Below are 23160 nucleotides of genomic sequence, written 5' to 3'. Positions count from 1 at the left end.
CCAGACCTTTAGGTGTGAAGCATCCGGGTATCCACTCACTACCACATATGGTGATGATAGGCAGCCAAGTGTCCGGCAGTGGGAGAAGATGGAACGAGATGGATTTTGGCAGACGTTGTGCTAATTTTCTCATCGATAAAACGTTTGATTTTACACGCGCACTTCACAGAGTAGGAGTTCCCTAAGCAGAAATATGCAAATACCTGCTAGAACGCGACAATAGGAACTCGCTAGCTTGTGCTTGGCTCTGCCCCCCGCCCCCTTGTTTGTTCTGCCCACTGTGACTCATCTGTCACATTGGAAACGAAAGGCTGTGGTGTATCTGTGGTACAGTGTGTTGAAACTGAATTAAACATCGAATCATATGAGCAAAGGCAGCTTCAAAATAATTTATGATTGCGCCGTCCGCAACAACACTGAAATATTCATATACGATTCAGTGCGCTCTTTAAAAAAAAAAAGCATAGCAGCGGACTTTCTGTATTTCCTGGTTACTGCAGCATTATAAATGTGTATACAGGCCTGTACTGTGTTGACTGACTGGTTATGATACGAGTGGGACGGAACTGGGTTGGGCCGATTCGAATAGCACTTAGCCTTTTAGGATTTCCATTTTGCCTCTGCACCTCAGGAATCAGGTATGGAATCTTACTGGAGTCATTTTGGAGACCTATGATCATTCTATTCGTATCATTAGGTAGTTATCTGTTATTTTCACCTTCTGCCTTTTTCTCTGCATTGTAGCTACTCCCTGTTTTATGTTTACTATCGTCATAGAATGCTAAGATTACTTAAAATGTTACTTTTAGATGTTAAATCTCTCTCTCCCTCCCCAGGCCTCTCACCTCGTTCTCTCCTGACCAGTTTATTGGCAAAGTTAGTAAAAGCCTCAGTACCAGTGGCTGTAGTCTGTGTGTGCTACCGCCCAGTGTCTTCACCATGCCCTGCTCGGCCCCTCACAACAAGGCCAGGTGCCCAAAGTACCCCGGCTCAGAGACACACCGGTTCCCAGTGCCTGATGACAAAGTTGACTGGAATACTGATTGGCCCCAGTACAAACCAGTGGGCTACACTGCCCCATCTGTGCTCATCAAGCCTGTATGGGCCGATCAGGACATCAGGTGAGTGAGAGAGAGAGGGTTTCAAATTAAATTTCTCATCTGTTTTACTGAAATGTGGCTATAACTGATTAGTTCATTATTGATGATTATTAAGTATTTTTACAATGTTGTATTATTTCACAGGTCTTTCTCCCCGCGGTTTAACGCTCTGGATGGCAATGTGGACAGGCGGAGTCACGAGGGAGACTACAGAGTGGAACAAGGCATGCCACTGTGAGCCTTCATCCAACACAGTTCTACAATGGGGATCCTCAGCAAGATTACACCATAATACACATCTTCCTACTTACAGACAACGTCAACTGCATTCAAATATGCCAAGGATGCCATTTGTTGTCTCAAATTGTGGAAATCTCCAAGAAATTCATTCATAGATTTGAATTCTGTTGAAGCTGATGTCATCTTGCTGAGTGTATCTTTACAATCTCCAACATAATGCCTACTTGACATGAGCTGTCAGAAGCAACTGTGGCAAATGGGTGACCCTATTCAAGCATTGACTAGCCAATGATAAGCTACCATTCTGCAGCATGTTACTAAGTAGTGTTTTGCTACATGTACATGTACATATACATGAGTTCTACATGTATATGACCTCATATCAATTTTAAATAATTGAATGTGTAGCAATTCATCATACGTAAGCTAACTCTTGTCCTCCTGTAGAAATCCTCACGGCCGCACTGGTTTGACTGGGAGAGGTTTACTGGGACGATGGGGACCCAATCATGCAGCAGATCCCATTGTTACCAGGTAACTTTCCCACTTTATTCCATCATCTCTTAAGCTATGCATCTACTTTTCAGATAACCTAACCTTCCCACAAACTCTCTTTAAAGTCAAACCAACTCCTGTGCCCAATGTTGGCCACCCCTACCCCCTAGGGAAAGATATACTTTTGAAATCGGAAGTTTACATACACCTTAGCCAAATACATTTAAACTCAGTTTTTCACAATTCCTGGAATTTAACCCTAGTAATAATTAACGGTTTTAGGTCAGTTAGGATAACCACTTTATTTTAAGAATGTGAAATGTCAGAATAATAGTAGAGAGAATTTATTTCAGCTTTTATTTCTTTCATCACATTCCCAGTGGGTCAGAAGTTTATATACACTCAATTAGTATTTGGTAGCAATGCCTTTAAATTGTTTAACTTGGGTCAAACGTTTTGGGTAGCCATCCACAAAGTTGTGTGAATTTTGGCCCATTCCTCCTGACAGAGCTGGTGTAACTGAGTCAGGTTTGTAGACCTCCTTGCTCACACACACTTTGTCACTGCTGCCCTCAAATTTTCTATGGGATTGAGGTCAGGGCTTTGTGATGGCCACTACAATGAGATGTTGCTTCAATATATCCACATAATTTTCCTCCCTCATGATGTCATCTATTTTGTGAAGTGCACCAGTCCCTCCTGCATCAAAGCATCCCCACAACATGATGCTGCCACCGCCATGCTTCACGGTTGGGATGGTGTTCTTCGGCTTGCAAGCCTCTCCCTTTTTCCTCCAAACATAACAATGGTCATTATGGCCAAACAGTTCTGTTTTTGTTTCATCAGACCAGATGACATTTCTCCAAAGTGTACGACTTTTATCCCCATGTGCAGTTGCAAAACGTAGTCTGCCTTTTTTATGGAGGTTTGGAGCAGTGGCTTCTTCCTTGCTGAGCGGCCTCTTCCTTGCTGAGCTGCCTTTCAGGTTATGTCGATATAGGACTCGTTTTACTGTGGATATAGATACTTTTGTACCTGTTTCCTCCAGCATCTTCACAAGGTCCTTTGCTGTTGTTCTGGGATTGATTTGCACTTTTCACACCGAAATACGTTCATCTCTAGGAGACAGAACGCATCTCTTTCCTGAGCGGTGTGACGGCTGCGTGGTCCCATGGTGTTTATACTTGCGTACTATTGTTCGTACAGATGAATGTGGTACCTTCAGGCATTTGGAAATTGCTCCCAAGGATGAACCAGACTTGTGGAGGTCTACAATTTTTTTTCTGAGTTCTTGGCTGATTTCTTTTGATTTTCCCGTGATGTCAAGCAAAGAGGCACTGTGTTTGAAGGTAGGCCTTGAAATTCATCCACAGGTACACCTCCAATTGACTCAAATGATGTCAATTAGCCTATCAGAGGCTTCTAAAGCCATGACATCATCTTCTGGAATTTTCCAAGTTGTTTAAAGGCACAGTCAACATAGTGTATGTAAACTTCTGGCCCACTTGAATTGTGATACAGTGAATTGTAAGTTAAATAATCTGTCTGTAAACCATTTTTGGAAAAGTTACTTGTGTCATGCACAAAGTAGATGTCCTAGCTGAAACTATAGTTTGTTAACAAGAAATTTGTGGAGTGGTTGAAAAATGAGTTTTAATGACTCCAACCTAAGTGTATGTAAACTTCCGACTTCAACTGTACATCTCTCTCAGAAGCGCCTATGACCCTCAACTCTGGACCTCGAAGCCCGTGCCACTGCATTTTTTTCATTGTTCCCCTCTAATCATGTGTGTGCAATTAATGATTTAGACCAGGGACACCGGATGTGTAATTAATTATCAGGTAGAACAAAAAAAACAAGACTACGGACCTCGTAGGGTCAGAGTTGAATACCCCTGGCCTATGGAGTTAGGGGTAGATTTGGGTACTGTAGTTTCCGTAGTTTAACCTGTCGTTACTGTATGTGTCACCGCCCTACAGGTGGAAGAGAGACTCAGCTGGACAGCAAGTGTCACACCCAGTGTCCAAACTGCCAGTTTTGCAGTTTGTGTCCATCAAGAGGAGAGACTGTGGGGAATGGGCCATCCCAGGGGTCAGTGGGATTCTTTAAACTCCTTCCTTCCTCCCTCATCTGTCTAACCCTCATCCTCCACATACAACACCCGTTCTGCCAGTCACATTCTGTTATAGGTCCCCAAAGCACACACATCCCTGGGTCACTCGTCTTTTCAGTTCGCTGCAGCTAGCGACTGGAACGAGCTGCAACAAACACTGAAACTGGACAGTTTTATCTCCATCTCTTCATTCAAAGACTCAATCATGGACACTCTTACTGACAGTTGTGGCTGCTTCGCGTGATGTATTGTTGTCTCCACCTTCTTGCCCTTTGTGCTGTTGTCTGTGCCATAATGTTTGTACTATGTTTTGTGCTGCTGCCATGTTGTGTTGCTACCATGTTGTTGTCATGTTGTGTTGCTACCATGCTGTGTTGTCATGTTTGCTGCCATGGTATTCTGTTGTCTTAGGTCTATCTTTATGTTGTGGTGTCTCTCTTGTCCTGATGTGTGTTTTGTCCTGTAGTATTTAATTGTAATTTTAATCCCAGCCCTTCCCTGCAGGAGGCCTTTTGGTAGGCCGTCATTGTAAATAATAATTTGTTATTAACCGACTTGCCTAGTGAAATAAAGGTAAAAAATAATTATTCATAATAATACCAAAAAAAAGCTATTTCCTCCTCTCTCACCTGCTACTCCCTCCTCTTCCTCACCTGCTCTGAACATCTGTATCATCTTGGCCTTCATGGGAACATAGGGCGTCAACCATGGCTCTACACCTCACTGTATTCTTATGGACGATGACGTGTGTTTGAGTGTGTAGGGTATGGTAGACCCGGGGGAGCTGGTGTCCCTCACCCTGCAGCGTGAGTTCTCTGAGGAGGCTCTGAACTCCCTGGCAGCTTCCCCCCAGGACAGAGAGCGGATCCACGAGCGCATCACTCAGCTGTTCAACTCGCCGGGTCTGGAGGTCAGCAGGCTTGAAATAATTTATCCTCATATATTTATTTTCATTTTGTATTTGTTTGTGTAGATGACATAAAACACTTGTTCTCTCTCTCTCTCTCTCTCTCTCTCTCTCTCTCTCTCTCTCTCTCTCTCTCTCTCTCTCTCTCTCTCTCTGTCTCTCTCTCTCTCTCTCTCTCTCTCTCTCTCTCTCTCTCTCTCTCTCTCTCTCTCTCTCTCTCTCTCTCTCTCTCTCTCTCTCTCTCTCTCTCTCTCTCTCTCTCTCTCTCTCTCTCTCTCTCTCTCTCTCTCTCTCTCTCTCTCTCATCTACTTCATCTACTTCTCAGGTTTATAAGGGCTATGTAGATGACCCAAGAAATAATGACAACTCTTGGATGGAAACGGTTGCTGTCAACTTCCATGATGATACAGGTAAATCAATGATTAGTCTTATGATATTATAGACCCTGATCAACAACAAATTAAGGCAGTCTTATCTATGCAGGAAAAATGTTGACTAAATTCAATGAAAACCATGAAGATTTGGCTCTTCTCACAGCAGAATAGCATGCAACATGTTTCCTTATCCTGTACATTTTTCCCCATTCTGCTCTTTATTTGTACACACGTTGCAGTTCTCTGAAATGTAGATTTTTTTGCTCTGGTTACCTAGGTAACAGTGTGAGCGAGCTCCCGTTGCAAGCGGGCGATGATGCTGGGCAAGTCCACTGGATCGACCTTGACTCCGTCCTATCCCTCTATGCAAGCCACTCCCAGTTTTTGGAGGTGGTCGCCAAGGAGAGGCATGCTCACTGGTAACCAAGGAAACTGTCCTCACGTTCAAGAGGATTGGCCGGAGCAAAGCCCTGCAGCATTATCACTATGTTTTGGCATCGTGGCCTTGGTCAGGGAGTAACGAAACAATGAGAGCATGTCTTCTTTTGAACAAATCATGTTCCCATCAGCCCTGATTAGAGGGAGTAGTTACAGAGTAACCACATACCATATAGTAAACAGTGAAAAGCAATAGGTAATATACAGTATAAATATATATATACACAAAGCAGTAGAAAGGTCTTAAGTAGTTATGGCCTTTTTATTTCACCATTATTTAACCAGGTAGGCGAGTTGAGAACAAGTTCTCATTTACAACGGCGACCTGGCCAAGATAAAGCAAAGCAGTACGACAAAAACAACAGAGTTACACGCGGGATGAACAAACGTACAGTCAATAACACAATAGAAAAGTCTATGTACAGTGTGTGCAAATGTAGTAAGGTTAGGGAGGTAAGGCGATAAATAGGACATAGAGGCGAAGTAATTCAAATTTAGCATTAACACTGGAGTGATAGATGTGCAGATGATGATGTGTAAGTAGAGATGCAAAACAGCATCAACAACAACCACAACAAATGAACAATTAAATATGGAAGGACAGAAACATATATAGTGAGAAGTGCCATACTACAAAGCTCACTAGATCGCAACAACTATGAACCACAAAACATAGAAAATGGTAATAGGGCTAAAAACACACCACAAAGTAGTTTTAGCAAACTATTGACCCTTACAGAAATGGTGAGAAATACGTGTCCTTCCATATTCAAGGTAAGAACCACTTAGATCTCTAATGCTTCTAATCTTAATATGTGTTTTGATATATATATTTAGAATGTGTATTACCTATTGCTGTTTACTTTGTGGTGTCCACCAATGACTCATGTGTAACCACTCTGTAATCAGGGCTGATGGGAACCTGGTTTGCTCAAAAGAAGAAGATGCTCTCATTGTTTCTTTGTTACTCCTTGACCAAGGCCATGATGCCAAAACGCGTCTGAGTTTAGCTTTTGCTTCAATTAAAAATGCCGTGATCAAAAAATAAAGGCATTTTAAACAATATCAGTCTATTTGGTTTGTGATGAAGCCAAGCGTTATGTAAACAAATATATTTTGGTATATGTGTGTAGGGTTAGTTGGTGGTGCAATTCTTTCATTTGATTTTGTATTACAAAACGTAACATGACTGACCACATACAACTGCACAGTAGATGCATGTGCAAACGACATGATACCAAAGAAAAAGGACAACCAGGAACTACAGTACCCGAAAGGCTTTGCGTATTCTAGTTGACTACGTGGCTCCTACGTTCCTTTACTACCGACCGGGGTGATTTAAACTTAGAATGAGTAAGAAGAGGGGTATTTTTTTTAGATCAATCTGAAATTTCATGAGTAGCTAGTTAATACCTTTATAGTTTAAAGCAACATTTGTTATTTTCATTGATACGTTTAGATTAACGTTTTGCAATGTCTGGGAAAATCAAGAGCCGAATCGCGGCAAATGCCGACTCGTTGTCTGGAAGTGTGTCTTGCGATGAGCGCATTTTACGAGACTGTCATCAATTGTACATCGATGCCGACAGTGGTGAGTTAGCTAGCTAATGTCTCATCAAATGAAGATTTAATGAAGATATCAACATTTGCTGTCGGAATGTCATTCAGCCTGTATGTTTAGCTAGCTATATTTGGTATGACTCATTGATTCTGACTAACGCGTTAGCTAGTAGCTAGCTAGCATTACGTTGAAAGGGAAGAGGGATTCATAGTTGTACAACTGAAATGTGTCACCCATTTAACCTAACCCATCTGAATCAGAAAGGTGCGGGGGCTGCCTTAATCGACATCCACGTCATCGGCGCCCGGGGAACAGTGGGCTAACTGTCTTGCTCAGGGGCAGAACGACAGATTTGTACCATGTCAGCTATATAGTGTTCAAATGTTTGTTATAAAATGCATACATAAGCATACATAAAATGCATGCTTACGAAGACAAATCAGACGTTGGGACTATAAGGGCCCATCTTCACGAAGCATAGTTCTGAGCAGAGCTGGCTCCAGGCATAAGCAACATAACCGGTGGCTATAGGCAAGGTTTCCCCAAAGCCAAACTCTGGTTTAGCCCTGGCCCCCAAATATGTTATTGTGTTCATTGTTTTTAATCTGGGTTCAGCCATAAGGTTCTATCTGGCACAGAATGTTAAAATTACATGTGTTTAATGGATTAATTAAATCACATCAAATATATTAATTTGTGTTAATCACACATTTTGTTAAATCGATAGTTCTCTAAAATGACAAATACACTATATCCTATGGACAAGAGACAATTTATGCTTGATAAGAAAGCGGTGTGGATGGTGTGACGTAATTGCATAGCCTCCAGAGGCCAAATTGAGCTCGCTGTGTACCTCTCAAATTGGTTTACTATGTGGAGGGCTCTGCATTGACATGAACCAAAACGTGCGCTCATAGTGGCCGAGGACTTTGATGCAGGGAAACGTAAATCTGTTTTACCTCATTTCTACCAGCATGTTAAATGTGCAACCAGAGGGAAAAAAACTCTAGACCACCTTTACTCCACAGACACGTACAAAGTTCTCCCTCCATCTGACCATAACTCTATCCTCCTGCTTACAATCAAAAACAGGAAGTAACAGTGACTCTCTCAATAAGGAAGTGGTCAGATGACGAAGATGCTTAGCTACAAGACTGCATTTCAAGCGCAGACTGGAATATGTTCTGGGATTCTTCAGTTGGCATTGAGGAGTACACTACATCATTCACTGATTTCATCAGTGCATCAACGATGTCGTACTCCCTGTTCACCCATGATTGCATTGCCAAGCATGACTCCAACACAATCATTAAGTTTGCTGACGACACAACAGTGGTCACCGAAAACGATGAGACAGCCTATAGGGAGGAGGTCAGAGACCTGGCCATGTGGTGCCAGGATAACCTCTCCTTCAACTTGATCAAGACAAAGGAGATGATTGTGGACTACAGGAAAAGGAGGGCCGAACACGCCCCCATTCTCATCGACGGGGCTGTAATGGAGCAGGTTGAGCTTCAAGTTCCTTGGTGTCCACATCACCAACAAACTATCATGGTCGGAACACACCAAGACAGTTGTGAAGAGGGCACAACAACGCCTATTTTCCCTCGGGAGACTGAAAAGATTTGGCATGGGTCCTCAGATTCCTGAACAGCTAATCAAATGGCTATCCGGACTATTTCCCACCCAAATTTTTACTCTGCTGCTACTCTGTTTTATTATCCATGCATACAAGGGATGCAACGGTACACAGTATGTTGTCAAATGGTTCGGTCCGCCCCCCTACGGTTCAATACGCACGTGAACTGTGGAATTCGGATATGCCTGTCATTTTCCTATCATTTCCAAAACATGCTTATTATTGTGCTGCAGACTACACGCACGTTGTACATTCAGATCCACAGAACCAGACGTGCAGCTTGTGAACAGGCCCGGCAGGCAACTGCTTGGGGCACCAGGCCCGTTAGGGTTCCCCTGAGGGCTGAACAACTTAACTCCATAGCAATGTCTCAATGTGGCAACCACAGTGAGCGCAATCCCCCCCCCCCTTCCCTTAAACAACCAATGGACGATTTGCAATGACAGGGGAAACTAAAAACAAATATTCTCTCAGCTACAACATGACAATGTTGAGCGCTCGTGAGACAAATTTAAATGTATTTTATTTTGCCACTTTAAAAAAAAATCATTCCCCCCCCCTGACCTCCATTGTTTGTCACCCTAATTCTGGCCATCCTACCGAGATAAAAACTCCAGTAATGTTTGTAGTGGGCAGTAATATTTGAATATGCAGTATATTATAAACTCAGCAAAAAATGAAATGTCCCTTTTTCAGGACCCTGTCTTTCAAAGGTAATTCGTAAAAATCCAAATAACTTCACAGATCTTCATTGTAAAGGGTTTAAACATAGTTTCCCATGCTTGTTCAATGAACCATAAACAATTAATGAACATGAACCTGTGGAACGGTCATTAAGACACTAATAGCTTACAGAGGGGTAGGCAATTAAGGTCACAGTTATGAAAACTTGGGACACTAAAGAGGCCTTTCTACTGACTACTGAAAAACACCAAAAGAAAGATGCCCAGAGTCCCTGCTCATCTGTGTGAATGTGCCTTAGGCATGCTGCAAGGAGGCATGAGGACAGCAGATGTGGCCAGGGCAATAAATTGCAATCTCTGTACTGTGAGACGCCTAAGACATCGCTACAGGGAGACAGGATGGACAGCTGATCATCCTCGCAGGGGCAGACCATGTGTAAAAACACCTGCACAGAATCGGTACATCTGAACATCACACCTTTGGGACAGGTACAGGATGGCAACAACAACAGCCTGAGTTACACCAGGAACCCACAATCCCTCCATCAGTGCTCAGACTGTCCACAATAGGCTGAGAGAGGTTGGACTGAGGACTTGTAGGCCTGTTGTAAGGCAGGTCCTCACCAGACATCACCGGCAACAACGTCACCTACGGGCACAAACCCACCGTCGCTGGATAAGACAGTGCTCTTCCCTGACGAGTCGCGGTTTTGTCTCACCAGGGGGTGATGGTCGGATTTGCGTTTTTCGTCGAAAGAATGAGCATTACACTGAGGCCTGTACTCTGGAGCTGGATCGAGGTGGAGGGTCCGTCATGGTCTGGGGTGGTGTGTCACAGCATCATCGGACTGAGCTTGTTGTCATTGCAGGCAATCTCAAAGCTGAGCATTACAGGGTAGACCTCCTCCCTCATGTGGTACCCTTCCTGCAGGCTTTCCTGCAAGGCAGGAATGTCAGTGTTCTGCCATGGCCAGCGAAGAGCCCGGATCTCAATCCCATTGAGCAGGTCTGGGACCTGTTTGATCGGAGGGTGAGGGCTAGGGCCACTCCCCCCAGAAATGTCCGGGAACTTGCAGGGTAACATTCTCACAGCAAGAACGGGCAAATCTGGTGCAGTCCATGAGGAGGAGACTCACTGCAGTACTTAATGCAGCTGGTGGCCAGACCAGATACTGACTGTTACTTTTTATTTTGCCCCCTCCCCCCTTTTGTTCAGGGACACAATATTCCATTTCTGTTAGTTATATGCCTGTGTAACTTGTTCAGTTTGTCTGTTGTTTAATCTTATGTTCATGCAAATATTTACACGTGAAGTTTTCTTGAAATAAACACAGATGACAGTGAGAGGCCGTTTTATTTTTTGCTGAGTTTATATACCTCACAGTGCGACACGTAATAAGACTAAGCAATTATCCCATTAAATTATCTTTATCTGGCCCCATAGTATACATAGGAATATGCATGGAGACTTGAGTAACAGTAATGGGAAATAAAGAATAGAATTCTAAATACAAGTGTATTAAATTACTTTGTAAAATGAATGGATTCATGTACAAGGCCTAAAGCTTAAGTTACAAGGAATTAACAAGAATTACAAGGCATTCTTTGCTTGCTTCCATTCAGCCACGAGCATTAGTGAGGTCTGGCACTGATGTTGGGCGATGAGGCCTGGCTTGCGGTTGACCTTCCTATTCAAGATTTAATATTTCCCTTCACTGGAACTAAACATTTTCAAGAAAATCATGAAAATCAGCCCCAGACCATTCATCCACCAAACTTTACAGTTGGTACTATGAATTCAGGCAGGTATCATTCTCCTGGCATCCGCCAAACCCAGATTTGTCTGTCGGACTGCCAGATGGTGAACCGTTATTAATCACTCCAGAGAACGCTTTTCCACTGCTCCAATGACGGTGAGCTTTACACCACTCCAGCCGACTCTTGGCATTGCGTATGGGGATCTTAGGCTTGTGTACGGCTGCTCGGCCATGGAAACCCATTTCATGATGCTCCCGACTAACAATTATTGGGCTGAAGTTGCTTCCAGAGGCAGATTAGAACTCTGTAGTGAGTGTTGCAACCGAGGACAGGCGATTTTTACTCGCTACGCACTTCAGCACTCCGCGGCCCGTCCTGTCGCTTCTGTGGCCTACCACTTTGCGGCTGAGCCGTTGTTGCTCCTAGATGTTTCCACTTCACAATAACAGCACTTACAATTGACCGGGGCAGTTCGAGCAGAGGCAGAAATTTGATTAACTGACTTGTTGGATAGGATGCCATGTTGAAAGTCACTGAGCTCTTCAGTAAGGTCATTCTACTGCCAAGAATGTGTATATAGTGTATCAGAGCCAGATGGTGTTACCTTTGCTTCTCAGAGGTATGAAAATGGGGGTTGGCAAGACCAACACAGACAATACTGAATTCCTAAGACAAAACAGAGGACATTCTTGTGCACAGTTGATAAGAGGAGTCACTTTGGGGGCCCTTTGAACGGATTATGATCAAGAAATTAGGTTTGGAACATTTTGATTTTAGATGATTAAATACAGAATTAACAAATGATTTTACCCATTGGTCATTGGTCATTTTTTTTGTGTGGGGGGCACCTTAGTTGCTTATAGATGAATGGTATGTAGCTACCCATTGATTCATGAAGAATATAACGTATAAATGCCTGAGCTTAGTTCAACAGTCGAACCCCCTCAGAACCCTTGCATCCATAGCGTAATCTATGGATTTCAAGTGGTTGTATTTGACTGAAACCGTGGCAGGGAGGACACTGTTAATATTTCAGTTAAGGATTGCCGCTTTGACGTAACTACCAGTAGGAGTTGTTAGCAATAGTTAGTGGTAGCTAGATTAGCTGGCTAGCTATAGCTTAGTGGCTAATACTAGTAAACTAACAGTTGATCAACCGGCATTATACGAAACTCGTCACGTCAGCGAGCAATTGTTTTTAAAGCTAGTATTTATATCACAGCTAGCTAGCCCATGTTGGCTAAGTGTCCTGATCACATCCCTCCATGTCTCCATTCTAGGGCTGGTAGCAGTGGCCCAGTCCGTTGGCGTGACTCTGCTGGCTCCCAGGAAAAAGATCACGGTCATGTTGATGGGCAACCACTCTGCCGGCAAGAGCTCCTTCATCAACTGGTAATGTTCAATCAGATCGAGGTTTACCATTGACAGCCACAGGAAGAGTGGCGAGAAGGATGCACTTTGAAAAGTGTTCCATCAGAGACTGGGACTTTTCCCTACACTGATGCTACTGTCCCCTATGCTTCCCTTTGCTTCAAAGTCATTGTAATTATGTCCCGTGGTCCATTTGTGTGTGTGTGTGTGTGTGTGTGTGTGTGTGTGTGTGTGTGTGTGTGTGTGTGTGTGTGTGTGTGTGTGTGTGTGTGTGTGTGTGTGTGTGTGTGTGTGTGTGTGTGTGTGTGTGTGGACATACACCTTGTATAACGTGAATACCAGAGAGAGTGCTTGTTAAAATGTCTGCTGTAAACTTTCTGTCTCAGGTATGTGGAGGAACACATCCAGCGCACAGGAGTGGCCATTGAGACGCAAGGCTTCAGCTTTGTCACAAGTGGCCGCAAGAGAGAGTCTCTGACTGTGAGTACAGCTGGTACAGTTCAGAGTGAATTTCCTCTTCAACTTCAGTTTGCTCCTCAATTCATGCACTTTCGTTGAGGTACTTTGAGGGGTTTGACTTTTTAACTGAGTAAGTGCTCACACAGTGTATGGTGGATGTGTTTTTTTCGCAGAATGTCAACTTTGGCTTGGTTTCTTGGTGTATTTTAGGGAAATGCCACGCTGCACCTTTACCCACACTTCAAACCTCTACTCGAGCTCAAAGGTGAGATTTCAGAGTTGATTCAACTTCATTCGTCAGCGTCAAAGTAGGACTCCGGACCCCCCCACCCCCTTGTAAAAAGTATGTGAGCCCTTATCTGGATTTCTGCATTAATTGGTAATAAAATTTGATTTGATCTTCATCTAAGTCACAACAACAGAGAGTTGCTTAAACTATTGAATACAGCATTGCCTGATGTGAACCATCCCTCGAACAAAAGAGATCTCAGAAGACGTAGGATTAAGAATTGTTGACTTGCATAAAGCTGGAAAGGGTTACAAAAGTATCTCTAAAAGCCTTGATGTTCATCAGTCCACAGTAAGACAAATTGTCTATAAATGCATACATTTCAGCACTGTTGCTACTCTCCCCATGAGTGGCCGTCCTGCAAAGATGACTGCAAGAGCACAGCTCAGAATGGTCAATGAGGTTAAGAAGAATCCTAGAGTGTCAGCTAAAGACTTACAGAAATCTCTGGAAGATGCTATCATCTCTGTTGATGAGTCTACAATGCGTCTACAACGCTAAACAGCGGGAGTGGCCCAATCAGAGTCCTGACCTCAATCCGATTGAGACGCTGTGCCATGACCTTTGTGAGCTGTTCACACCAGACATCCCAAGAATATTGCTGAACTGAAACCGTTTTGTGAAGAGGAATGGTCCAAAACTCCTTCTGACCGTTGTGCAGGTCTGATCCGCAATTACAAAAAACGTCTGGTTGAGGTTATTGCTGCCAAAGGAGGGTCAACCAGTTAATAAATCCAAGGGTTCATATACTTTTCCCACCCTGCACTGTGAATGTTTACACGGTGTGTTCAATAAAGACATGAAAACGTGTTATTAGTTTAAGCAAACCGTCTTTGTCCATTGTTGTGACGTAGATGAAGATCAGATCAGATTTTATTTGATGAAAATGTATGCATAAGTCCAGGTAATTCCATAGGGTTCACATACTTTTTCTGGCCACTGTATATGATGTGATAGTCATGCTGTCATCACCATTGTATTTCTGACAACCCATTCTAAACATTAGTCAGCACTGAGTGAAATGTTTGAAAATACCATTCAAGTAAAGGTCTCTCCCCCTCCCACCCACTCACTCTTTCATCACTTTAATTTCTCTTTCTCTCTCTCTGCCTGTAGGTGTGTCTGAGTACCTGGGTACTGAGATCTGCACTTCGAGGCAAAAGCGCTTCAGCTTGGTGACGTTTGTGGACTCTCCTGGCCTGGTGGACGGGGACATGAAGTACCCCTTCGATGTGGACCAGGCCATCATGTGGCTGGGTGGGTCACCACAATATGGCGCTGTGTGTGTGTGTGTGTGTGTGTGTGTGTGTGTGTGGTGTAGGGTGTGTAATTCTGTGAAGGTACTGTTGACTTTACAGCATGTTTTCTTATTCATCTCTGTGTTTCATCATGACACACACACACACCATCTGTGTGTAAAGATGGCTACAGTATTTCATGTTTCTGTATTTCTCTATCTAGCTAATTGAACAGAACATAACAGGCTCGTCTCTGTCCCCTCCCAGGCGAGCTGTGTGACCTCATCCTGGTGTTCTTTGACCCCATGGGCCAGGCGCTGTGCAAACGCACCCTCAACATCGTGGAGAAGCTCAACGAGAAGCACGGCGACCGTCTGCGCTTCTACCTCAGCAAGGCCGACGAGGCCGGGGGAGAGTCGGACAGACAGGTACACACACACGCACACGATTCTGTTCGTGCAAGGTTTTTTTGGTCACTAGACTTGAAGGGTAACTGAAGGGTAACGTGAAGTTTAACTGTCCATAACCTATCTGCTGATAGTATTGGTGCCAGTCTAAAGGTGCCCGTTCCGAGGACACGCTGGTTTTCTCTGCTTCCTTGCTGGAGGTTTCATACAAAACTAGAGATTAAAAAATAAAAACTTTATCAACGACCGCTTTTGTGTCTATTACACCTGGAAATTCCCTATTACACACACTTTATACATATCCACAATATCAACAAGGTTGACAGTTGGCTGGGACGGAGTTGGCCAGCTTTATTTTATAATCCAATCAATCAAGTAAATGTCAGTTGGCTTTTCATAGCCGATCATTCAGAGTATCTCTACCGCTCCTACTGTTTCTAGAGCGTTGAACAGGTAGCACGTCCGGGAAGCAGGTCAGGGTTCCATAGCCGCAGGCAGAACAGTTGAAACTGGAGCAGCAGCACGGTCAGGTGGACTGGGGACAGCAAGGTGTCATCATGCCAGGTAGTCCTGAGGCATGGTCCTAGGGCTCAGGTCCTCCTCCGAGAGAGAGAATTAGAGAGAGCATACTTAAATTCACACAGGACACTGGATAAGACAGGAGAAATACTCCAGATATAACAGACTGACCCTAGCCCCCGACACACAAACTACTGCAGCATAAATACTGGAGGCTGAGACAGGAGGGGTCAGCAGACACTGTGGTCCCGTCCGACTATACCCCCGGACAGGGTCAAACAGGCAGGATATAACCCCACCCACTTTGCCAAAGCACATCCCCCACACCACTAGAGGGATATCTTCAACCACCAACTTACCATCCTGAGACGAGGCCGGGTATAGCCCACAAAGATCTCTGCCACAGCACAACCCAAGGGGGGGGCGCCAACCCAGACAGGAAGATCACGTCAGTGACTCAACCCACTCAAGTGACGCACCCCTCCTAGGGACGGCATGGAAGAGCACCAGTATGCCAGTGACTCAGCCCCTGTAATAGGGTTAGAGGCAGAGAATCCCAGTGGTGAGAGGGGAACCGGCCAGGCAGAGACAGCAAGGGCGGTTCGTTGCTTCAGAGCCTTTCCGTTCACCTTCACACTCCTGGGCCAGACTACACTCAATCATAGGACCCACTGAAGAGATGAGTCTTAGGGCCAAGCACAAGAAGCAGCTCTTTCAGTAGTTTAGTTGGAATAGGGTCCAGTTGGAATAGGGTCCAGTATGCAGCTTGAAGGTTGAGGCCGTGATTATTTTCATCAATGTGTCGAGATATCGTACTAAAAAACTTGTCTCCCTTGATATTAGGTCCTGGCAGAGTTGTGCAGTCAAATGTTATTAGTCACATTTACTTACTTACGAACCCCTAACCAACAATGCAGTTTAAAAAAATATGGATAAGGATAAGAAATAAAAGTAACAAGTAGTTAAAGTGCAGCAGTAAAATAACAATAGCAAGACTATACACAGGGGGGTAATGGTACAGAGTCTATGTGCGGGGGCACCGGTTAGTTGAGGTCATTTGTACATGTAGGTAGAGTTATTAAAGTGACTATGCATAGATAACAACATCGTAGCAGTAGTGTATAAGAGGGGGGGGGGTTGCTGCTTGACATTTCTGGTTTAGTTTATGACATCAACTAATCTCCCTGTCATGCGAATGGCTGTTTCAGAGGGTGATGATGCAGATCGTCCAGGAGCTGTGCAAGCGGCCGGGACTCAACAAGTGTGGCTTTGACATGCCTACCATCTATGTCCCCAACCCCAACAAGGTAGCCACCGCACCCACCTTTTTTTGTACACTGCACCTGAAAGTCACTGGATGTGCCAACCTGGGCAATCTTGGGACAATCCTAGCGGCCATAAATCAAATGTATGTATACTACGTACGTATGTTTTGAACTTCACTTCCACCTGCTTGTCCCAACCCCAGCCCAGTCGCTGTGTGAACCAGATTGAGGAGGCATGTCGCACCATCGAGAAGACCATCAACCAGACTGTCCAGAACACGCTCAACTCACTAGAGAAGGACTGTGAGCTCATCACTAAGGCCATTGCAGATACACTCAGCCACGACAGGTAACACACGCCTGCGTACGTAGTGTGTTTTTTACACCTACACTCATTCTCAACTTGCTGACAAAACAGTGACTGAGGATATTGTCGATGACACAAGCACAGATCACTGATCTTCTCTCCTTTCCAACACAACAATCTCTCTCTCTCTCTCTCGGTCTCTTTCTGTCTCTCAGGCAGACCAGTGTAGGTAACCGGCGGGCGCGCTGTAAGGGCTGTTTGTTGGCTCTTCTGGGCTTCAGTGTCCCCTTCATGCTGATGGCAGCCCTGGTGCTGGGCAGCCTCTCCAGAGAGCTGCTAGAGATGTCCCTGGGGCATGATGGCATCGAAGCCCTCTCTCTCTATCTGGTCAGTGTATTTGTAAGAGGGAGACCGAGTGAAGGGGTGTGGGGAGGGGTGTTAATCTGACCATGGTCGTGTGTGTGAGACGGAGTGGGGGAAGTTTTAGTGTTTGTTTGACTCTTTGCCCTTTGTACCCAACAGGCTCCTGCAGTGAGAATGTTTGACTCTATGTCTGTGGAGTACCAGCTCTACAGTTGTGGCGGACTCATCTTCCTCTCCTTCCTACTCCTCATCCTTGCCCGCTTCTCCTTCAGGTAAGAGCTGAGCACACTCTCAAACTGCGGGATCTTGTTCAAGTACCACCAGTTATCAATTAATTATGCCTAAAGCATCTCTCTCTCTCTCTGCAGATCTCGGCCCACTCTCTCTGGCCGACAGAAGAGGCAGCTACAGGAAAAGCTGGATTATGTGCAGGAGGTGGTAAAGACTAAGAAGGTAGTGTGGGTGTGTGTGTGTGTGTGTGTGTGTGAGCGTGTGTGTGTGTGCGTGCTTGTCCACTAACAGCGTATCTCTCCCTTCCTGTAGAAGAAGCTCTATGAGGAATACCTTCGCCAGAGTGTGGGTGATCAAGATATGGACTGACTGATAGAAAAAGCAAGGGATGGATCGATGGAAGGAAAGAATGGAGGAAACCACAGAAGTACCACTTAACATTCCCACTGTAGAGGACCAAATGTAATGTAGGGTTTAAACTGTTCATGCTTTACCTTCCAGGCCATGCCTTTATGGTGCATTTATGACAAGTTGGAAACTCGGGGGCTGTTCAATGTTGGTCATCAAAGGCCAAAACACTTCTGGTGTTAATCTTGTCCTTCTAATCAGGGACTCATTCAGACCTGGGACATCAGGTGAGTGTAATGAACCACCAGGTAGACAACTTGGGCCTCCTCTTTCTATGACGAATTTCCAAGTCGAAAATGTTGGAGTTTCCGACTTGTCTTGAACGCACCAGTTTACGTGTCTCTCGGGCGCACGCAGGGTGACATGGGAAATGTATCCTTGTCCAAGTGTTGTCAGTCCAGTGTCTGTTCATTCATGTTATTGTAAACCACAGATCACCTTTAATGTCTGATACAGTAAGCTCTTAGAAACCAACTCTGTGGTACTCATTCATTTACTAGTGTTTCACTGGCATCATGGGACCGGTATTTTTGTATGATAGAATTCTGTGCACTAACTACATTATGATTTGAACAAAGCATTTATATATATGTGTTTCAATGTTTTTTTTGTTAGCCACAGCTGTGCCTGTTTGCTCAGACAAACACCTATGATGCAATATAAACCAATAACATTACATGGGACCTGTGTTTTTGTACAAGGTGAACTCAGCAATCCGTGTCTCGGTAAGCAAATCGGCATCAAATGACTTTTGCAGGGCTGTTTACTTGCTGTTCGGTTCAAAGCTGCAATTGTGCACTTCCACACATTTTCTGACCTTGATTATGTCAACTGTTACTAACTGCAAGACTATGTAATGGGATACTCATGAATAAGCACAACGGCTGCTTTGTACTGATGTCTGACCAAGCAGTTAACAACCATGATATGACACCGAGAGCCTGTTCTTTTTTTTCTATAACTTTTTTTTCCTACATTGTTACTGTTTCATTCAAAATTATATAATTAAAATGCACAGTTTGTACAAACCAATATTTTCAGTTCAGCAGGTGTCATGAATTTTTAGAATATCGATCCCATGTTTGGCATCAGCCATGCCAACCTCTATTTCCATATGTGCAGTGAGAATTGATGTCACATTTGTTAACCTATTGTGTGGCGTGTAGTGTCCCCCCCCAAATAGGATTTGAGCAGGCAGCGTCACATTTTCAAACCACTTTATGTGGTTAAAAATAGTTTAGGCATTTAATCAACTTGCCTACACCTCAAGGAGCAAGCTAAGCAAAAGGACAGTGGCCAGGAAGAATTCCCTAGAATGAGGAAACCTGGAGGGGAACCAGGCTCCGAGCGGGGCCTAGTTCTCTTCTGTCTGTACCGGGTAGTCCAGGCATACTGTATTTCTGAAGCTCCTCTGAAGAGTTTGGTGAGGGAATGGAACATCCTGACCATGAGAGGGTGTTTGGGGCACTCCTGAGCAGGGGGTGGGTCCTCCTGGATTGTGGAAGTGGATGGAACCTCCCACTCAGCATCTGTGATAAGAGAACATTGTGGGGATCAGAAATGAACATACATGGGATGTATCTGTCTTAACTTCTGCTTAAACAAACTGGTGATGTTTATGACATTTCATGTAGCCTACATTTTGTCATGAGGTGAAACCAGGGGCGGACTGGGACCAGATATAGCCCTGGCAATTTCAAGGGATGAAGGCCTCTAGGTCTGCTAATGACAGGCCTAATAAGACCGTAAATGTCATTCTAATCACAGGTAAGCTAAGTTCTGTCGTGTCAATTTCAGAAACCATTCACTCAGTTGAGTTCGCATTGAGTAATACACTATGTGGCCAAAAGTATGTGGACCCCTGATCATCGATCATCTCATTCCAGTTCTCACAGTTGTTGTGCTGACGTTGCTTCTAGAGGCCGTTTGGAACTCGGTAGTGAGTGTTTGCAACCGAGGACAGACGATCTTTACACGCTACGTGCTTCAGCACTGCGGTCCTGTTCTGTGAGCTTGTGTGGCCTACCGCTTCAAGTGGAAGTTTCCACTTCACAATAACAGCACTTACAGTTGACTGGGGCAGCTCTAGCAGGGCAGAAATGTCTCCTTTTTTCTCTACATTATGACACTACGAGATTACTCAGAATAGTTATTTGGAAGACACAGAAGATGGAACAAATCAGTTTGATAGAGGACTCTAGATCAGGGCTCTCCAACCCTGTAGGTTTTCAATCCAACCCCAGTTGTAACTAACCTGATTCAGTTTATCAACCAGCTAATTATTAGAATCGGGTACGCTAGATTAGGGTTGGAGTGAACCTACAGGATGGTAGCGCTCGAGGAACAAGGTAGGAGAGCCCTGCTCTAGATGGATAAAACCTATTTTGGCATGGACATTGCCATTGAGCGCTTCCACCATTTGAAAGTAGTCAATTGGGCGGGAGTCGGGACTTTCTATGGGTTAAGGAACGATCACATGATAGTCCCGCACTTCCCTATGGGAAAAATATAATTCTGATCATAAACTACTCTTAAGACCTAATAGGGGACATAGGGATCATTTTGACCATAGTCCAGCAGCTAGGTGAAGATTTATTGGACTTTGTAATAGAGCCACCAAATATCACACAGCTAGGGCATCTCTAAATAAAGTAGTTTTGACAATAGTGCAATCACAGATTTTGTCCTTTACCCCCCCTGGGTGGTCATTTCCAATATGGCCGCTGACACATTGGCTAAGAAACCCAAGAGAAGTAACTCTAGGGGTACTCTGCTCCATTCTGAGAGCACACAGACAGAGACAGTGCCAAAGTTAAAATTAAGGACTTATGGTTGGATTTGTGTGTGGCTCTGCAGCAAAGGATAGACAAGCTGGTTGCATAATAATAAAAATGTAATGGTGATAAGGATGAATCTATTAAACCAATATATCTCAAACGAGGAAATGACATCTTAATGTTATGACTGAACTAAAATATGCATGGAAATGGGACCCAAATGTACTCTTAACTTGTTCGCACACAACTGGAAAGAAACTGAGGAATGCCTTGACAGGATTTAAATAAAAACATTTTTTTACCTTTATCTAACAAATTTAACAAATTCTTATTTTCAATAACGGCCTAGGAACAGTGGGTTTACTGCTCAGGGATTTGATCTTGCAACCTTTCGGGTTACTAGTCCGACCACTAGGCTACCTCATTCAAACTAACCCCTAGGCTACCTCATTCAAACTAACCACTAGGCTACCTCATTCAAACTAACCACTAGGCTACCTCATTCAAACTAACCACTAGGCTACCTCATTCAAACTAATCCCTAGGCTACCTCATTCAAACTAACCACTAGGCTACCTAGGCTACCTCATTCAAACTAACCACTAGGCTACCTCATTCAAACTAACCCCTAGGCTACCTCATTCAAACTAACCACTAGGCTACCTCATTCAAACTAACCCCTAGGCTACCTCATTCAAACTAACCACTAGGCTACCTCATTCAAACTAACCCCTAGGCTACCTCATTCAAACTAACCCCTAGGCTACCTCATTCAAACTAACCACTAGGCTACCTCATTCAAACTAACCACTAGGCTACCTAGGCTACCTCATTCAAACTAACCACTAGGCTACCTCATTCAAACTAACCACTAGGCTACCTCATTCAAACTAACCCCTAGGCCACCTCATTCAAACGAACCCCTAGGCTACCTCATTCAAACTAACCACTAGGCTACCTAGCTACCTAGGCTACCTCATTCAAACTAACCCCTAGGCTACCTCATTCAAACTAACCACTAGGCTACCTCATTCAAACTATCCACTAGGCTACCTAGGCTACCTCATTCAAACTAATCCCTAGGCTACCTCATTCAAACTAACCACTAGGCTACCTCATTCAAACTAACCCCTAGGCTACCTCATTCAAACTAACCCCTAGGCTACCTCATTCAAACTAACCACTAGGCTACCTCATTCAAACTATCCACTAGGCTACCTAGGCTACCTCATTCAAACTAATCCCTAGGCTACCTCATTCAAACTAACCACTAGGCTACCTCATTCAAACTAACCCCTAGGCTACCTCATTCAAACTAACCACTAGGCTACCTCATTCAAACTAACCCCTAGGCTACCTCATTCAAACTAACCCCTAGGCTACCTCATTCAAACTAACCACTAGGCTACCTCATTCAAACTAACCACTAGGCTACCTCATTCAAACTATCCACTAGGCTACCTAGGCTACCTCATTCAAACTAATCCCTAGGCTACCTCATTCAAACTAACCCCTAGGCTACCTCAAACTAACCACTAGGCTACCTCATTCAAACTAACCACTAGGCTACCTCATTCAAACTAACCCCTAGGCTACCTCATTCAAACGAACCCCTAGGCTACCTCATTCAAACTAACCCCTAGGCTACCTCATTCAAACGAACCCATAGGCTACCTCATTCAAACTAACCCCTAGGCTACCTCATTCAAACGAACCCCTAGGCTACCTCATTCAAACTAACCACTAGGCTACCTAGCTACCTAGGCTACCTCATTCAAACTAACCCCTAGGCTACCTCATTCAAACTAACCACTAGGCTACCTCATTCAAACTAACCACTAGGCTACCTCATTCAAACTAACCCATAGGCTACCTCATTCAAACTAACCACTAGGCTACCTCATTCAAACTAACCACTAGGCTACCTCATTCAAACTAACAACTAGGCTACCTCATTCAAACTAACCCCTAGGCTACCTCATTCAAACTAACCACTAGGCTACCTCATTCAAACTAACCCCTAGGCTACCTCATTCAAACTAACCCCTAGGCTACCTCATTCAAACTAACCACTAGGCTACCTAGCTACCTAGGCTACCTCATTCAAACTAACCACTAGGCTACCTCATTCAAACTAACCACTAGGCTACCTAGGCTACCTCATTCAAACTAACCACTCGGCTACCTAGCTACCTAGGCTACCTCATTCCAACTAA

The 23160-nt window shown here is 44.2% G+C and overlaps 2 protein-coding genes across 3 annotated transcripts; both read left to right on the top strand.

Annotated features, from left to right (window-relative positions):
- The first annotated feature begins 270 nt into the window (after positions 1-270).
- Positions 271-6732, top strand: LOC124000781 (ADP-ribose pyrophosphatase, mitochondrial-like). 2 transcript variants are annotated; one of them, XM_046307385.1, is made up of 8 exons: positions 271-638; positions 837-1121; positions 1245-1334; positions 1788-1874; positions 3816-3927; positions 4713-4859; positions 5183-5267; positions 5509-6732. In XM_046307385.1, exons 1-8 carry the CDS (start codon positions 547-549, stop codon positions 5652-5654), a joined length of 1044 nt encoding a protein of 347 aa, XP_046163341.1. In that variant the 5' UTR covers positions 271-546; the 3' UTR covers positions 5655-6732. The 2 variants fall into 2 exon arrangements, with proteins under 2 accessions (XP_046163341.1, XP_046163342.1); XM_046307386.1 differs by having other exon boundaries at positions 558-697.
- Positions 6733-6961: 229 nt separating this feature from the next.
- LOC124000776 lies at positions 6962-19199 on the top strand. Its single transcript, XM_046307379.1, has 12 exons — positions 6962-7260; positions 12591-12702; positions 13068-13161; positions 13351-13405; positions 14546-14686; positions 14935-15095; positions 16802-16900; positions 17062-17207; positions 17381-17552; positions 17688-17800; positions 17897-17981; positions 18072-19199. The coding sequence occupies exons 1-12, from the start codon at positions 7143-7145 to the stop codon at positions 18126-18128; spliced, it is 1353 nt and encodes a 450-aa protein (XP_046163335.1). The 5' UTR covers positions 6962-7142; the 3' UTR covers positions 18129-19199.
- Positions 19200-23160: the final 3961 nt, after the last annotated feature.

The sequence above is a fragment of the Oncorhynchus gorbuscha genome, linkage group LG16 (genome assembly GCF_021184085.1).
Source record: "Oncorhynchus gorbuscha isolate QuinsamMale2020 ecotype Even-year linkage group LG16, OgorEven_v1.0, whole genome shotgun sequence".
NCBI classification, from domain to species: Eukaryota; Metazoa; Chordata; class Actinopteri; order Salmoniformes; family Salmonidae; genus Oncorhynchus; species Oncorhynchus gorbuscha.
This window is presented reverse-complemented; position numbering and strand designations above follow the sequence as displayed.

Coding starts and splice junctions, on each gene's coding strand:
- LOC124000781 (XM_046307385.1), top strand. CDS start 547: ATGATACGAGTGGGACGGAACTGGGTTGGGCCGATTCGAATAGCACTT. Junction 1,122..1,244: donor TGGGCCGATCAGGACATCAG/GTGAGTGAGAGA, acceptor ATTATTTCACAG/GTCTTTCTCCCCGCGGTTTA. Junction 4,860..5,182: donor TCAACTCGCCGGGTCTGGAG/GTCAGCAGGCTT, acceptor TCTACTTCTCAG/GTTTATAAGGGCTATGTAGA.
- LOC124000776 (XM_046307379.1), top strand. CDS start 7,143: ATGTCTGGGAAAATCAAGAGCCGAATCGCGGCAAATGCCGACTCGTTG. Junction 14,687..14,934: donor CCAGGCCATCATGTGGCTGG/GTGGGTCACCAC, acceptor GTCCCCTCCCAG/GCGAGCTGTGTGACCTCATC. Junction 17,982..18,071: donor AGGTGGTAAAGACTAAGAAG/GTAGTGTGGGTG, acceptor CCCTTCCTGTAG/AAGAAGCTCTATGAGGAATA.